The sequence below is a fragment of the Oncorhynchus keta genome, chromosome 1 (assembly GCF_023373465.1).
Source record: "Oncorhynchus keta strain PuntledgeMale-10-30-2019 chromosome 1, Oket_V2, whole genome shotgun sequence".
In the NCBI taxonomy this organism is placed as follows: domain Eukaryota; kingdom Metazoa; phylum Chordata; class Actinopteri; order Salmoniformes; family Salmonidae; genus Oncorhynchus; species Oncorhynchus keta.
Genome location: NC_068421.1, coordinates 75,806,634 through 75,824,956, shown reverse-complemented (window position 1 = coordinate 75,824,956; position 18,323 = coordinate 75,806,634). Strand labels below are relative to the sequence as shown.

Genomic DNA, 18,323 nt, shown 5'->3' with positions numbered 1-18,323 from the left:
ACCATGATACAATATTCTACTTACTAACTTGTAAGTGTAAGATATTAAACTTCTTCAGGATTGGTGGGTCCCCTGCGGGATGGTTGAGCTAACATAGGCTAATGCAATAAGCATGAGGTTGTAAGTAACAAGAACATTTCCCAGGACATAGAAATATCTGATATTGGCAGAAAGCTTAAATTCTTGTTAATCTAACTGCCTGCACTGTCCAATTTACAGTAGCTACTACAGTGAAAAGAATGTGGGCAGTCTTGATAGAACAGTTTGAACATAAATGCAATGGTTCATTGGATCAGTCTAAAACATTGCACATACACTAATGCCATCATGTGCCCAAAATCTAAATTGCACCTTGGGCTGGAATAATACATTATGGCCTTTCTCTTGCAATTCAAACTGATGGAACAAAAAAACACAATGTTTTTGTCTGTATTACTTTTTATCAGATCTAATGTGTTATGTTCTCCTACATTATTTTCACATTTCCACAAGCTTCAAAGTGTTTCCTTTCAAATGGTACCAAGAATATGCATATCCTTGCTTCAGGGCCTGAGCAACAGGCAGTTAGATTTGGGTATGAAAATATTTCAGTTGTTGTGTATATTACATTTGTCTTGTTTTTTCATTCAAGTCATCATCTCATCTCGATAGAGCTGCTGCCTATGCTGTCTGACAAAATCACTATTTTAGTAGATTTTCAAAGTAAATAAGGCACACTTTTATGACTACTGAATACCAACTATCAATCACTGAGTTCTTGTATTTTCAATATATATACCTTGCGAAGCAACAACTGCTCTCTATATCCACTCACCATCACGCGATATTCTGTCTTTTCCATTTCAGGCATAAAATAAACACAGGTCAAGTAAATGAGCCATGGATTATGGTAACTGTAGTTAATTACCATGTTTAATGCGCTAAACTGTGTTGAATATTAGCCTGTTGGAAACTACAACTCCCTACCACATTGCACAGTTCAGGCTGGAACAGATATATCTCTAGAGAAATTGCAATGTGTAATGGTGAAGAAAATGCACTGTTCAAAGGGTAGAAAAAAAGCCAGCTATGCTGTACTGTAGTCACCCTGGGGTAGCATGGACATCAACCATGTTTGTTTTGTCAACAGAGAGACACAGTTGACATTCCTAGGCTAACAATGCCCCAACCCAACGGCCATGGGTAGAGGGGTTGGGGGAAGGTGGCCTGATCTCTACTCACTCTAACAGGTGTGCTAGTATACCTGCATGTGTTTTATGCATTGTTGCATCATAGCAGTACTACTGTACTACACTACTACTACTACTACTACTACTACTACTACTACTACTACTACTACTACTACTACAAACCTACTGTACTACTGTACTGCACTATTATTATTATTATATTACTACTACTACTGACCTACTGTATTATTGTACTACTGTACTACACTACTACTACTAACATACTGTATTATTGACCTACTGTACTACACTACTACTACTACTAACCTACTGTATTATTGTACTACTGTACTACACTACTACTACTACTAACCTACTGTATTATTGACCTACAGTACTACACTACTACTACTACTACTAACCTACTGTACTACTGTACTGCACTACTACTACTACTGACCTACTGTATTATTGTACTACTGTACTACACTACTACTACTACTAACCTACTGTATTATTGTACTACTGTACTACACTACTACTACTACTACTAACCTACTGTACTACTGTACTACACTACTACTAACCTACTGTATTATTGACCTACTGTACTACACTACTACTACTACTAATCTACTGTATTATTGTACTACTGTACTACACTACTACTACTACTAACCTACTGTATTATTGACCTACTGTACTACACTACTACTACTACTACTAACCTACTGTACTACTGTACTGCACTACTACTACTACTGACCTACTGTATTATTGTACTACTGTACTACACTACTACTACTACTAACCTACTGTATTATTGTACTACTGCACTACACTACTACTACTACTACTAACCTACTGTACTACTGTACTACACTACTACTAACCTACTGTATTATTGACCTACTGTACTACACTACTACTACTACTAACCTACTGTATTATTGTACTACTGTACTACACTACTACTACTAACCTACTGTACTACTGTACTGCACTACTACTAACCTACTGTAGTACTGTACTACTGTACTGCACTACTACTACTACTAACCTACTGCACTACTGTACTACACTACTACTAACCTACTAACCTACTGTACTGCACGAGTATTAAGCTACTGTACTACTGTAATGTAGTACTACTCATACTAACCTACTGCACTGCACTACTACTAACTTACTGTACTACTACTACTAACTTACTCTACTACACTACTACTACTAACCTACTGTACATTGAGCCAGCAGCATGCCACTGTGCATACCACTGCTGGCTTGCTTCTGAAGCTAAGCAGAGTTGGTCCTGGTCAGTTCCTGGATGGGAGACCAGATGCTGCTGGAAGTGGTGTTGGAGGGCCACTAGGATGCACTCTTTCCTCTGGTCTAAAAAAATATCCCAATGAGGGACACTGCGCTGTGTAGGGTGCCGTCTTTCGGATGGGATGTTAAACGTGTGTCCTGACTCTGAGGTCATTAAAGATCTCATGGCACTTATCGTAAGAGTAGGGGTGTTAACCCCGGTGTCCTGGCTAAATTCCCAATTTGCCCCTCAAACCATCACGGTCACCTAATAATCCCCAGATTACAATTGGCTCATTCACCCCCTCTTCTCCCCTGTAACTATTCCCCAGGTTGTTGCTGCAAATGAGAACGTGTTCTCAGTCAACTTACCTGGTAAAATAACAGATAAATAAATATTACTACTACTAACCTACTGTGCTAGACTTGCACTACTACTAACCTACTGTACTATTGTAATGTACAGGTAACTGCCAAAATAAAGGAAACACTTGAGAAAATGATGGATGCAAAGTATATTAAAAGCAGGTGCTTCCACAAAGGCGTGGTTCCAGAGTTAATTAAGCAATTAGCATCCCATCCCCAATAACGGGATGGTGGCCCGAGTTCACAAGTTTGGGAACCACTGGACTAGAGTCAGATTCCTACTGTATACTTGAGAGTACTATTCCTACTGGTACTTGAGAGTACTAGAAGTAGTCTCAATAGGTAAGACCCCTGCCATTGTGTGCCTTGTGTACCATTAGAAGATGAAGGTTGGTTGGTTGAGGATGGGTTAGAACAACATGAATGCTGAAAAGGCTGCGTGATAGAGAAGCTCTTAGAATCACTGGAATTCATTCACTGAATAAGAAGCCCAGAACAAACAGAGTGAGAGTGTTCCTTTTGAACACACAACCCTTTCCTCAGAACACAAAACCTGAAAGGGTTCTCAAGACTCCACACTATTTCCAGACTGTCTCAAGTCAGATATCTCAACATTTTTAAAAACAGCGAGAGATTCCACAAGACAACATCTCATGATACTAATGTGAGTGAACAGCAGAGAGAGATCAGACACCGGCACTGCTGACAGATCACAACAGGATGGATCATTAGATAGCTAAGATCTGTTTTGGTCGGGAGAGATAGATATAACAGTGAACAAACAGAACACTTAGTTCAAGCAGGGATTTGATTCATTTCATGTGTCACAGCATTGTTTCCTTAACATCCTCACTTTACAAAGTGATAAATGTAGGCCTCGTGCCTACAACACTTTGTCTCTGGAAAATATCTCTGCAAAGCCATACTACTACATGCCAATAGAGGAGCAATCCCAGAAAGCAACAGTGATTGATGTCAAATTAACCAGTTTACAAACAGTTCTACAGTCTTGTATTGACGTCATTTCAATTTTGACCTTCAATAATGACCTAATTTGGATCGTAGGAAATAGAAAGGAGAGCGGGTCAATCGCTGGCCATAAAACACTGCACATTCCTCTCTGGTGTATCTCAGGTGCAGGTATCCACAGGAAGAGAATTAGAGAATCTCTATAGTGAATCTCCAAGGTCTAGGACTAGGCTTAATCTGGGTCTAGGAAATCAGCCTTACAGTCTATGGAAAAGACCACCCCAAGCTATACAATAACAGGCAGAATATTCTCTATGGAGGTCATATTTTAGACTGTCAGTGTAAATAAGAATTTGTTCTTAACTGACTTTGCTAATTAAATAAAGGCTAAATAAAATAAAAATATAATGGTGTTTATTCACTGTCTGCATGGTAGATGTCAGGCTGCAAGGAGCCTGATTGAAATTACCTAATGTTGGTGTATCCCTAGAAATACAACAAGACTTCTCTATGGTGTATCCCTAGAAATACAACAAGACTTCTCTATGGTGTATCCCTAGAAATACAACAAGACTTCTCTATGGTGTATCCCTAGAAATACAACAAGACTTCTCTATGGTGTATCCCTAGAAATACAACAAGACTTCTCTATGGTGTATCCCTAGAAATACAACAAGACTTCTCTATGGTGTATCCCTAGAAATACAACAAGACTTCTCTATGGTGTATCCCTAGAAATACAACAAGACTTCTCTATGGTGTATCCCTAGAAATACAACAAGACTTCTCTATGGTGTATCCCTAGAAATACAACAAGACTTCTCTATGGTGTATCCCTAGAAATACAACAACACTTCTATACCGCATATCTCCGGAGGTATCATTGATCTCATTGTGTTACTCACTGTCTGCGTGGGATGGTGATGGCAGGGCCAGACTGACCAGTACTAGGATAAATGTGGCCCCCCTCGCGAGGGGAGATTGTGCCCATCGGTGGCTCAGTGCCATGGTCCAGGTGTTGGCACGCCTCTCCTCTGCTCCTCTACCTACACTCCCGCTCCGCTCGATAGATAGCAGCTCACGCAATCATAGAGTGACACCTGAGAAAGGAGACAGAAGAGAGGTGGGGTTAATATTGCATGTTCATTTTGTGATTTAGCATACAGACTTATCCATAGACAATTACAATCTGTGCATTCAACTACATACTTAAGTAACACAACCACCGTCTCTCTGTTGGTTAAAGTCCCACAGTCTCTCTGATGGTTAAAGTCCCACAGTCTCTTTGATGGTTAAAGTCCCACAGTCTCTCTGATGGTTAAAGTCCCACAGTCTCTCTGTTGGTTAAAGTCCCACAGTCTCTCTGATGGTTAAAGTCCCACAGTCTCTCTGATGGTTAAAGTCCCACAGTCTCTCTGATGGTTAAAGTCCCACAGTCTCTCTGTTGGTTAAAGTCCCACAGTCTCTCTGATGGTTAAAGTCCCACAGTCTCTCTGATGGTTAAAGTCCCACAGTCTCTCTGATGGTTAAAGTCCCACAGTCTCTCTGTTGGTTAAAGTCCCACAGTCTCTCTGTTGGTTAAAGTCCCACAGTCTCTCTGTTGGTTAAAGTCCCACAGTCTCTCTGTTGGCTAAAGTCCCACAGTCTCTCTGTTGGTTAAAGTCCCACAGTCTCTCTGATGGTTAAAGTCCCACAGTCTCTCTGATGGTTAAAGTCCCACAGTCTCTCTGTTGGTTAAAGTCCCACAGTCTCTCTGTTGGTTAAAGTCCCACAGTCTCTCTGTTGGTTAAAGTCCCACAGTCTCTCTGTTGGTTAAAGTCCCACAGTCTCTCTGTTGGTTAAATTCCCACAGTCTCTCTGTTGGCTAAAGTCCCACAGTCTCTCTGTTGGTTAAAGTCCCACAGTCTCTCTGTTGGTTAAAGTCCCACAGTCTCTCTGTTGGTTAAAGTCCCACAGTCTCTCTGTTGGTTAAAGTCCCACAGTCTCTCTGTTGGCTAAAGTCCCACAGTCTCTCTGTTGGTTAAAGTCCCACAGTCTCTCTGTTGGTTAAAGTCCCACAGTCTCTCTGTTGGTTAAAGTCCCACAGTCTCTCTGTTGGTTAAAGTCCCACAGTCTCTCTGTTGGCTAAAGTCCCACAGTCTCTATGTTGGTTAAAGTCCCACAGTCTCTCTGTTGGTTAAAGTCCCACAGTCTCTCTGTTGGTTAAAGTCCCACAGTCTCTCTGTTGGTTAAAGTCCCACAGTCTCTCTGTTGGTTAAAGTCCCACAGTCTCTCTGTTGGTTAAAGTCCCACAGTCTCTCTGTTGGTTAAAGTCCCACAGTCTCTCTGTTGGCTAAAGTCCCACAGTCTCTCTGTTGGTTAAAGTCCCACAGTCTCTCTGTTGGTTAAAGTCCCACAGTCTCTCTGTTGGTTAAAGTCCCACAGTCTCTATGATGATTAAAGTCTCACAGTCTCTCTGTTGGCTAAAGTCTCACAGTCTCTCTGATGGTTAAAGTCCCACAGTCTCTCTGTTGGTTAAAGTCCCACAGTCTCTCTGTTGGTTAAAGTCCCACAGTCTCTCTGTTGGTTAAAGTCCCACAGTCTCTCTGTTGGTTAAAGTCCCACAGTCTCTCTGTTGGTTAAAGTCCCACATTCTCTCTGTTGGTTAAAGTCCCACAGTCTCTCTGTTGGTTAAAGTCCCACAGTTTCTCTGTTGGTTAAAGTCCCACAGTCTCTGTTGGTTAAAGTCCCACAGTCTCTCTGTTGGCTAAAGTCCCGCAGTCTCTCTGTTGGTTAAAGTCCCACAGTCTCTCTGTTGGTTAAAGTCCCACAGTCTCTCTGATGATTAAAGTCTCACAGTCTCTCACACACACAAACAAACACACACCCACACACACAGACCCCCCACACACACACAGACCCACACACACATGCACACACAAATTAGTCATCTTCAGCATGCTAATAGTTGAGCACCTCCCTCTCACAAATATACAGCAAATCACAAAAGGCACCATGCTTATGCAAGCCAGTTATGTCATTATCCTCCCATTTGTCTCAGATAGACAGAGCCAAACATGAACTACAATGGCTGCTGTGCTGCCAAGCCTGCCATAGGTACAGCCAATGTCTGTTTGATGCTTTTCCAAGGCAGAGACAACCAGGAAGGTTTAACTCTTAAATCCCTATTGACCCCTGTCAACAGTAGCTCACTAAATAGAGAATAGGATGCCATTTGTGACGTATTCTCCTTGGTGCCACTGCCATGCCAGCCCCATACAGCAGCTCTAAATGTCTCCACTGCGGTGAAGGAAAATGACTAACGCCTCGGTGCTCTCCATTTATCCCAGCTTATTCCCATGTTATTACAGGGAATCATTCACCTGGAACGGAAAGCCTGCACCGCTACGACACCCAGCTCACAACTCCACTGATTCCTCATCAGTGTGTGTGTGTGTGTGTGTGTGTGTGTGTGTGTGTGTGTGTGTGTGTGTGTGTGTGTGTGTGTGTGTGTGTGTGTGTGTGTGTGTGTGTGTGTGTGTGTGTGTGTGTGTGTGTGTGTTCAGAGCGGAGGTGGAGGTGGGGCAAGCTCCAACCACTCAGGCTTGTCCTAACCACTCCCTTCTACCTCCCTACTCACACAAAAAAGGGGAACAGTGTAGTAGCCGGGCAGTGTTGTATTTGTCCCTCATTTCCCTGCTTCCTCAACCCAAAAAATACAGAAAACATGTTTTCCTCAAATGTGCTTTGGGTTAATGCTGCCTTTCATGGAGATACAGCCAGATAGTGGGAGGTGAATGTACTGCCACTCATAAGCCATTCATTTGAAGAAATTGTTGTCATCTTTGTGGAAAACCTATAATTGAATTGAGGAGAGAGACATTGTTTAGGCCTACATCAGTCACTTTCAGCCTGAATAACTGCATATCATTTGACTTGACAGACAGTAACTTATAAAGAACATGTTCATAACAAGAAGAAAGGCAAAATATGACTTGCATGTGAGCTTCTCTCTCTCTTTCTCTCTCTTTCTCTCCCTCTCTTTTCCCTTATTCCCACGGTTCTGGCAAAAACTTCAGCAATTACAGAACAAACACATCTTTGAAACTTTGAATCGTGACGTGCATTTTGCCAGCTCACTCTGAGATGAAGGCATTGTGAAGACAAAGAGTTTGGTTGAAAGTATCTCACGGCATCAACGCTCTCTGCTCCGAATCCTCTCTATTGTGTCACTGATCACAGCTAGCTAGGGAGTCATCGCTTTCATCGGAGACTTCATTGATTCAATAACACCTCTAACTTTCACCCATCTCGGCAAACAGACTCATGAAACATACATTGTCTGACTTCGACTTGCTGGAACTGACATTATTATTTCATACTTTGCATGTCGTTTTCTCCAGTGAAGCTTCAACAAACAAGTCTCAAAATGAACAACATGAAGATTAGGATTGTTTTCCATTGTGCCCTAATGAACATAACCCAAGTTTAGAGAACCATCTCCACGGGTTGGAAAATAGAGGCGTTCTTCAGTGACGAGGAGAGACAAACAAGCATACTCAGTCACTCCACATAAAAGGCAACCTTACTTTCAGGGAAATGATAGACACACACACACAGCCACACCCACACACCCACACACACATTAACAACGCTTTACATTTCAATACATCATGCTTAACACTGCGCTTTGATACACAATACATCTGAATCTGACAGAGCTGCCGTTTCATACTCATAAGTTCAATGAAGTCAATGAAACACATCAGTGACAATACGAACAGGTTGGGTGATATGTGAAGGGGTTCTTAGGGAAAACACTTCTTTAATCCTGCCAACATTATTTGACAGAGTACCATTACTCTTCATTCTTTTTATTCAAATCCCTTAAAGCAAAAGTTGAATGAGCAATTGACCTGGCTTGGGCTGTGGTGAAAAGCTTTGAGAGATACTCTACATAAATATCTCTCAGCTTCTACGTAAGATCGCTGACCTGATTTTCTACACTGTTCAACGAGGTCAAATCAGAGGTCAAATGTCCAAACAATAAGGTCTAAATCTGCAACTCCCTCGAACTACTACACAGCATCAGTCAAACACGAGACACTGTTGAATTCTACAAACAACAGAACAACTCGGACGACACAACACCACCCCTACAACTACTTAGAGTATCAAATATCAGTCCAACACCAGGATTTTTTATTTATTTCAATCAACTAACTCTTGGGAGTTTTCTGCCTGCTTCGTTGCTTTGTCTCAATGACACCCTGTGAGGATATGTGGGTCGAGAGAGTCAAAGTCAAGCGTGTTTACAGCTGAATGCTCTTTGGGGGGGACTGATATCTTCTCCCAGCAGACGGTGCAGGGTTGGGAGGATGTCACTTCTCTGGAAGAAGGTAAACCCCGTAGGGAGAACCTCTCTCACTCTCTCGCTTTCTCTCTCTCTCTCTCTCTCTCTCTCTCTCTCTCTCTCTCTCTCTCTCTCTCTCTCTCTCTCCTATCTCTCTATTTATCCCTGGTCCCTGGAGCAAGGATTCTTCAGAGAGGGGCACCATTGAGGACAAACCATCTCTAGAGGGGGGAACGTCTCATCCCCCACTACACAGAAAAAGGAGGATGATTTGGTGAAACACTATAGTATCTGAGATCCCTCAGCACTACTACATTTAGCTGGGTTCTCCTACACAGTCTACTGGCTGTCTACTACAGTGAAACCTCATTTAGCTGGGTTCTCCTACACAGTCTACTGGCTGTCTACTACAGTGAAACCTAATTTAGCTGGGTTCTCCTACACAGTCTACTGGCTGTCTACTACAGTGAAACCTCATTTAGCTGGGTTCTCCTACACAATCTACTGGCTCTCTACTACAGTGAAACATCATTTAGCTGGGTTCTCCTACACAGTCTACTGGCTCTCTAATACAGTGAAACCTCATTTAGCTGGGTTCTCCTACACAGTCTACTGGCTCTCTACTACAATGAAACCTCATTTAGCACTGCAAAGATCTAAGCAGGTGTGGGATGTGTATTTTCCCCCACGGCTCAGTCTGGTATTCGTGTGGCGCTTTCTGTTTTATAGAGAGACCCCCGCAGGCGTAATCTGAATGGATGACAGCATGGCAAACGCACACACACACTTTCTCTAACCTACTAGTATGAGTCAGACGCCTAATTGCAGTCTCCCTAACATCCGGTCCATTCTGTAATGCACAACAAGAATGACCTTCAGCTTGATCATGAGTGTGTGACCAACACTCAAGAGGTTGAGCGTGAGCGTCTGAAACTCCTAAAGTCACACAGTGAGAAACATGGTGGGTCTATAGCTGTCCTATAAAACATTTACAGCTTCTATCCTTCATTACACTTGCTGTGGAAGAATGAGAGAAGGTGATACTGGTGATTTGAAGGCGCTGAGGTCCAGCGTGATCTCAATCACGTTTAATTACATTGTTTGGATGTCTGACCATATGTGGGCTATAACAGGGGTCAAACACACCTTATCTGTGTCTTTCTCTGGGGAGGAACATTACCATAGAACGCTGGGAGCACGGACACCGTTGGAAGCGTAAAGACAGATGAAACTAAATGAATGTTTCTGTGCAAATTAAATAGTCATGTTTGGATTGTTTCATGAGTTCAAAAAGAGCTATGAATGTTGATATGTTTTATTGTACTGTAAGTGCTATTGTCACGGCAGATTTCCTCCTCTTCCTCTGAAGAGGTGAAACAAGGATCGGACCAATACGCAGCGTGGTAGGTGTCCATGGTTTTTAATAAGAAAAACTAAACATGAACACAAATACAATAAACGTGAACTAACCGAAACAGTCCCGTGTGGCACAAACACTGACACAGGAAACAATCACCCACAAAATACCCAAAGAACATGGCTGCCTAAATATGGTTCCCAATCAGAGACAACGATAAACACCTGCCTCTGATTGAGAACCAATCTCTGCAACCATAGACTTACATAAACACCTAGAATGAACACAACCCCATAAATCTACAAAAACCCCTAGACAGTAAAAGCGCACTAGAAGAAACAAAAACCATACATCCCCCATGCCACACCCTGACCTAACCAAAATAATAAAGAAAACAATGATAACTAAGGCCAGGGTGTGACAGCTATGTCTTTGTTGTTACAGGGAAACTGTTATTTTGTTTGTTGGATAGTTCAAAGCTGGAGTGAGACAGGCGCAATCCTATCATTTAAATTGAGTTGATTAGAATCTGGGTGTGTATTCCTGTGTTTTCTTTTTAGTGCAAAGAAATGTTAATTCAGGTTGGGTGTGAGTTTCTGCTTGAATTTGGTTAAAAGGACTTTGAGAACTTGTTAGCAAGCTCATGTGTGTATTACACAGTTTTCTCAAAGACATTATTCTTAAATGAAGACACGTGTAACCACGTTAAGTCTGCCTATCAGTCGACTATTCATTTACTCTCAGTAGTCTGTAATGTATCATGTATGAATTGTTTGTGTTTGTGTTTGTTTGTTTGTTTGTGAATTGTTGAAGTGTTAATTATTTGTGACTAATGAATTCTATAAGTTTAAGTAAATACATTCCTCATTTTACAGAGTAATTCTTTGACTATAAGCTTACAATTTAGTAGTTCTATTGGTAGTTGTTATTTACACTATACATGCTTACACCTTGACGTTTCTGCTTGCCTCAAATGAATGCTATAACATTGGTCGCCAGGATTAGCTATTCGCATCTAGTCTCTTAATAATTGCATAACAGTGCTAGTTTGACATGTCAAATTGAATAATTGTCAAGTGGTAACGCATGACTCGCTATCTTGCTGGATCATTTAGAGACGCACAGGGCTTGTTGCATTTATTCACATAATATTGGATTCAGATTGATAAATGTGGTTTATGATTGTATTCAATGTCATTTCTACATAATGGTCGGTTAATTAAATGATGACCCCTACACACTAGGTTTAATGTACTACTGTGTCATTACACTAGGTTTAATGTACTACTGTGTCATTACACTAGGGTTAATGTACTACTGTGTCATTACACTAGGTTTAATGTACTACTGTGTCATTACACTAGGTTAAATGTACTACTGTGTCATTACACTAGGTTTAATGTACTACTGTGTCATTACACTAGGTTTAATGTACTACTGTGTCATTACACTAGGTTTAATGTACTACCGTGTCATTACACTAGGTTTAATGTACTACTGTGTCATTACACTAGGTTTAATGTACTACTGTGTCATTACACTAGGTTTAATGTACTACTGTGTCATTACACTAGGTTTAATGTACTACTGTGTCATTACACTAGGTTTAATGTACTACTGTGTCATTACACTAGGTTTAATGTACTACCGTGTCATTACACTAGGTTTAATGTACTACTGTGTCATTACACTAGGTTTAATGTACTACTGTGTCATTACACTAGGTTTAATGTACTACTGTGTCATTACACTAGGTTTAATGTACTACTGTGTCATTACACTAGGTTTAATGTACTACTGTGTCATTACACTAGGTTTAATGTACTACCGTGTCATTACACTAGGTTTAATGTACTACTGTGTCATTACACTAGGTTTAATGTACTACTGTGTCATTACACTAGGTTTAATGTACTACTGTGTCATTACACTAGGTTTAATGTACTACTGTGTCATTACACTAGGTTTAATGTACTACTGTGTCATTACACTAGGTTTAATGGCCTTTGTCCAAACAGTAGAAGAAAAAGAAATGGATGGAAAAACGTGTTCAGTGTAAAAGTAAATCACTATAACCAGATAAAAAGTATGTAGAAAAGATAATGGAGCCATATATTTTATAATAATAATAATAATAATAACTCAAAATCACCTAAATAAAAGTTAGACGGTCAGGGAGAATATACAATCTCGAAATTGATGCTTAAGGGTTATTTTTATTTTTGTCATGGCATCAAATGTTATTGGTCACATACACATATTTAGCAGATGTTATTCGAGGGGTAGCAGATGCTTGTATTCCTAGCTCCACCAAGTGTAGTAGTAGGTAACAATTCACAACAACACATACATCTAAAAGTAAAATCAAATCAAATCAAAGTTTATTTGTCACGTACACCGAATACAACAGGTTGTAGACCTTACAGTAAAATGCTTACTGACAGGCTATAACCAATAGTGCAAAAAAGGTATTAGGTGAACAATAAGTAAGTAAAGAAATAAAACAACAGTAAAAAGACAGGCTATATACAGTAGCGAGGCTATAAAAAGTAGCGAGGCTACATACAGACACCGCTTAGTCAGGATGGTTGAGGTAGTATGTACATGTAGATATGGTTAATGTGACTATGCATATATGATAAACAGAGAGTAGCAGCAGCGTAAAAAGAGGTGTTGGGGGTGGGTTGGGGCACACAATGCAAATAGTCCAGGTAGCCATTTGATTACCTCTTCAGGAGTTTTACAGCTTGGGGGTAAGCTTTTTTGTCCTAGACTTGAAACTCCGGTACCGCTTGCCATGCGGTAGTAGAGAGAACAGTCTATGACTGGGGTGGGTGGGGTCTTTGACCATTTTTAGGGCCTTCCTCTGACACCGCCTGGTGTAGAGGTCCTGGATGGCAGGCAGCTTAGCCCCAGTGATGTACTGGGCCGTTCGCACTACCCTTTGTAGTGCCTTGTGGTCAGAGGCCGAGCAATTGCCGTACCAGGCAGTGATGCAACCAGTCAGGATGCTCTCGATGTTGCAGCGGTAGAATGCCACGTCTTTTTAGTTTCCTGAGGGGGAATAGGCTTTGTCGTGCCCTCTTCACAACTGTCTTGGTGTGTTTGGACCATTCTAGTTTGTTGTTGATGTGGACACCAAGGAACGAATAAAATAATGTATAAATATTATAACAATGTCGGAGTGGCATTGACTAAAACACAGTAGAATAGAACACGGTATACATATGAGATGAGTAAAGCTGTATGTAAACATTATTAAAGTGACTATTGTTCCATTATCAAATCAAATCAAATTGTATTTGTCACATACACATGGTTAGCAGATGTTAATGCGAGTGTAGCGAAATGCTTGTGCTTCTAGTTCCGACAATGCAGTAATAACCAACAAGTAATCTAACTAACCATTCCAAAACTACTGTCTTATACACAGTGTAAGGGGATAAAGAATATGTACATAAAGATATATGAATGAGTGATGGTACAGAGCAGCATAGGCAAGATACAGTAGATGGTATCGAGTACAGTATATACATATGAGATGAGATGAGTATGTAAACAAAGTGGCATAGTTAAAGTGGCTAGTGATACATGTATTACATTAGGATGCAGTAGATGATATAGAGTACAGTATATACGTATACATATGAGATTAATAATGTAGGGTATGTAAACATTATATTAGGTAGCATTGTTTAAAGTGGCTAATGATATATTTTACATAATTTCCCATCAATTCCCATTATTAAAGTGGCTGGAGTTGAGTCAGTGTGTTGGCAGCAGCCACTCAATGTTAGTGGTGGCTGTTTAACAGTCTGATGGCCTTGAGATAGAAGCTGTTTTTCAGTCTCTCGGTCCCAGCTTTGATGCACCTGTACTGACCTCGCCTTCTGGATGATAGCGGGGTGAACAGGCAGTGGCTCGGGTGGTTGTTGTCCTTGATGATCTTTATGGCCTTCCTGTAACATCGGGTGGTGTAGGTGTCCTGGAGGGCAGGTAGTTTGCCCCCGGTGATGCGTTGTGCAGACCTCACTACCCTCTGGAGAGCCTTACGGTTGTGGGCGGAGCAGTTGACGTACCAGGTGGTGATACAGCCCGACAGGATGCTCTCTTATTAAAGTGACCAGTGATTCCATGTCTATGTATATAGGGCAGCAGCCTCTAAGGTGCAGGGTTGAGAAACCAGGTGGTAGCTGGCTAGTGATGGCTATTTAACCATCTGATAGCCTTGAGATAGAAGCTGTTTTTCAGTCTCTTGGTCCCAGCTTTTTTGCACCTGTACTGACCTCGCCTTCTGGTGGTGTCACGACTTCTGCCGAAGTCGTTGCCTCTCCTTGTTTGGGCGGCATTTAGCACTACCTCAGGTCATTATGAGTACCTGGTCATGCCATATGGGTTGATGAATGCTCCATCAGTCTTCCAATCATTTGTAGATGAGATCTTCAGGGACCTGCACGGGCAGGGTGTAGAGGTGCATATCGATGATATTCTGATATACTCTGCTACACGCGCCGAGCATGTGTCCCTGGTGCGCAGGGTGCTTGGTCGCCTGTTGGAGCATGATCTATATGTCAAGGCTGAGAAATGCTTGTTTTTCCAACAATCCATCTCCTTCCTAGGCCATCGGATTTCCACTTCAGTAGTGGAGATGGAGAGCGACCGCATTACAGCCGTGTGTAATTGGCCGACTCCAACCACGGTAAAGGAGTTGCAGCGTTTTTTGGGGTTCTCCAATTACTACCGGAGGTTTATCCGGGGTTTTGGTCAGGTGGCAGCTCCCATTACCTCACTGCTAAAGGGGGGCCCGGTGCGCTTGCAGTGGTCGGCTGAGGCGAACAGGGCTTTTGAGCACCTGAAGACTCTGTTTACCTCGGTGCCTGTGCTGACTCATCCGGATCCCTCTTTGCCATTCATAGTGGAGGTGGACGCATCCGAAGCTGGGGTAGGAGCAGTGCTCTCTCAGCGTTCGGGTACGCCACTGAAGCTTCACCCCTGTGCTTTCTTTTCCAAGAAGCTCAGCCCAGCGGAGCGAAACTATGATGTGGGGAACCGAGAGCTGTTAGCTGTCGTAGAAGCCTTGAAGGTGTGGAGGCATTGGCTTGAGGGGGCTAAACACCCTTTTCTCATCTGGACTGACCACCGCAATCTGGAGTACATCCGGCAGGCGAAGAGATTGAAGCCAGGCAAGGTGGGCCATGTTTTTCACTCGTTTTGTGTTTACTCTTTCTTACAGACCAGGCTCCCAGAACGTTAAGGCAGACGCATTGTCTCGGCTGTATGACACAGAGGAGCGGTCCATGGATCCCACTCCCATACTCCCAGCTTCGTGTCTGGTGGCGCCGGTAGTGTGGGAGCTGGACACGGACATTGAGCGGGCGTCACGTGCAGAGCCTTCTCCCCCTGAGTGTCCAGCTGGTCATCTGTACGTTCCGTCTGCTGTCCGCGACCGATTGATATATTGGGCTCACACGTCACCCTCCTCTGGTCATCCTGGAATAGGTCGGACGATGCGCTGTCTTGAAGGAAGGTACTGGTGGCACACTTTAGCTAAGGATGTGAGGATTTATGTTTCTTCCTGTTCGGTGTGCGCCCAGTGCAAGGCTCCTAGACACCTGCCCAGAGGTAAGCTACAACCTCTACCCGTTCCTCAACGGCCATGGTCGCACCTGTCGGTGGATTTTTTGACTGATCTTCCACCTTCACAGGGTTACACCACGATCCTGGTCGTTGTGGATCGGTTTTCAAAGTCCTGTCGTCTCCTCCCTTTGCCCGGTCTCCCTACGGCCTTACAAACTGCAGAGGCCCTGTTTACACACGTTTTCCAGCACTATGGGGTGCCTGAGGATATAGTGTCTGATCGGGGTCCCCAGTTCACATCAAGGGTCTGGAAGGAGTTCATGGAGCGTCTGGGGATCTCGGTTAGTCTTACCTCAGGTTTTCACCCCGAGAGTAATGGGCAGGTGGAGAGAGTTAACCAGGATGTGGGTAGGTTTCTGCGGTCTTATTGCTAGGATCGGCTGGGGGAGTGGGCGAAGTTCGTGCCCTGGGCAGAGATGGCTCAGAACTCGCTACGTCACTCCTCCACTAACCTTACTCCCTTTCAATGTGTATTAGGGTATCAGCCGGTTCTGGGTCCTTGGCATCAGAACCAGACCGAGGCCCCTGCGGTGGACAATTGGTTTCGGCACGCTGAGGAAACCTGGAAGGCAGCCCACGTCCACCTTCAGCGTGCCATAAGGCGCCAAAATTGGCGCAGACCGTCGCCGCAGTGAGGCCCCAGTGTTCGCACCAGGGGACAGGGTCTGGCTCTCGACCCGAAACCTGCCCCTTCGCCTGCTCTGCCGGAAGCTGGGTCCGCGATTTGTGGGGCCGTTTAAAGTCCTGAGGAGAGTGAACGAGGTATGTTATAGGTTACAACTACCCACTCATTACCGTATTAATCCCTCGTTCCATGTGTCTCTCCTCAGGCCGATGGTGGCTGGCCCGCTCCAGGAGGCTGAAGTGCGTGATGTTCCTCCGCCTCCTCTAGACATTGAGGGGGTTCCGGCGTACTCTGTTCGACCCATTTTGGATTCGAGACGTCGGGCGAGGGCCCTTCAGTACCTCGTGGACTGGGAGGGGTACGGGCCGGAGGAGAGATGCTGGGTTCCCGGTGGAGGACGTGTTAGATCCTTCCATGTTATCAGAATTCCACCTTCTCCATCCGGATCGCCCTGCACCTCGCCCTCCGGGTCGTCCCCGAGGCCGGTGTCGACGCGCAGCTGGAGCCGCGCGTCAGGGGGGTACTGTCACGCCTTCTGCCGAAGTCGTTGCCTCTCCTTGTTCGGGCGGTGCTCGGCGTTCGACGTCACCAGTCTTCTAGCCATCATTGATCCTTTTTTCATTTTCCATTGGTTTTGTCTTGTCTTCCCACACACCTGTTTTCTATCCCATTCATTACCTGTTGTGTATTTAACCCTCTGTTTCCCCTCATGTCTTTGTCAGAGATTGATTTGTTGTCAGTGTAGTGTGATTGTTTGTATAGGTGCGCGTCGGGTCCTCATACCCATGTTTTGTTTGTTTGTACATTTATTGTTATGGAGCATACTCTTGGAACTTTATTAAAAGACTCCATATTTACACTCCATTTGACTCTCCTGTGCCTGACTTCCCTTTCTGAGGGTCTTAGGGGCCAGGCTGAATTTCTTCAGCCTCCTAAGGTTTGGGTGGACCATTTCAGATTGTCAGTGATGTGTACGCAGAGGAACTTGAAGCTTTCCACCTTTTCCACTGTGATCCTGTCGATGTGGATAGGGGGGTGCTCCCTCTGCTGTTTCCTGAAGTCCACATTCAGCTCCTTTGTTTTGTTGACGTTGAGGGAGAGGTTCATTTCCTGGCACCACTCCGCCAGAGCCCTCACCTCCTCCCTGTGGGCTGTCTCGTCATTGTTGGTAATCAAGCCTACTACTTTTGTTGTTGTAGTGTCATCTGCAAACTTGATGACTGAGTTGGAGGCGTGCGTGGCCACACAGTCATGGGTGAACAGGGAGTACAGGAGGGGGCTGAGCACACACCCTTGTGGGGCCCCTGTGTTGAGGATCAGCAAAGTGGCGGTGTTGTTTCCTACCTTCACCAACTGGGGGCAGACAGTCAGGAAGTCCAGGACCCAGGTGCACAGGGTGGGGTTGAGACCCAGGGCCCCGAGCTTAATAATAAGCTTGGAGGGTACTATGGTGTTGAAGGCTGAGCTATAGTTAATCATGGGGCTATCATGGGGCCCCCATTGATTTTGTTATAATGTTTGCATCACTCAGATAACATAAACCATGGCAAAATGTGTAGA

General features: G+C 43.6%; 1 protein-coding gene across 15 annotated transcripts in view; it reads right to left on the bottom strand.

Moving 5' to 3' along the window:
• ptprfa (protein tyrosine phosphatase receptor type Fa) overlaps positions 1 to 18,323 on the bottom strand; it is a 346,903-nt gene that overhangs the window by 304,171 nt on the left and 24,409 nt on the right. For all 15 annotated transcript variants that reach the window (XM_052461048.1, XM_052461037.1, XM_052461059.1 and 12 more), the window contains exon 2: positions 4,718 to 4,912. In XM_052461048.1, the coding sequence (XP_052317008.1) occupies positions 4,718 to 4,820 (103 nt within the window). In that variant the 5' untranslated portion in view covers positions 4,821 to 4,912. The remainder of the gene's footprint in view (positions 1 to 4,717; positions 4,913 to 18,323) is intronic.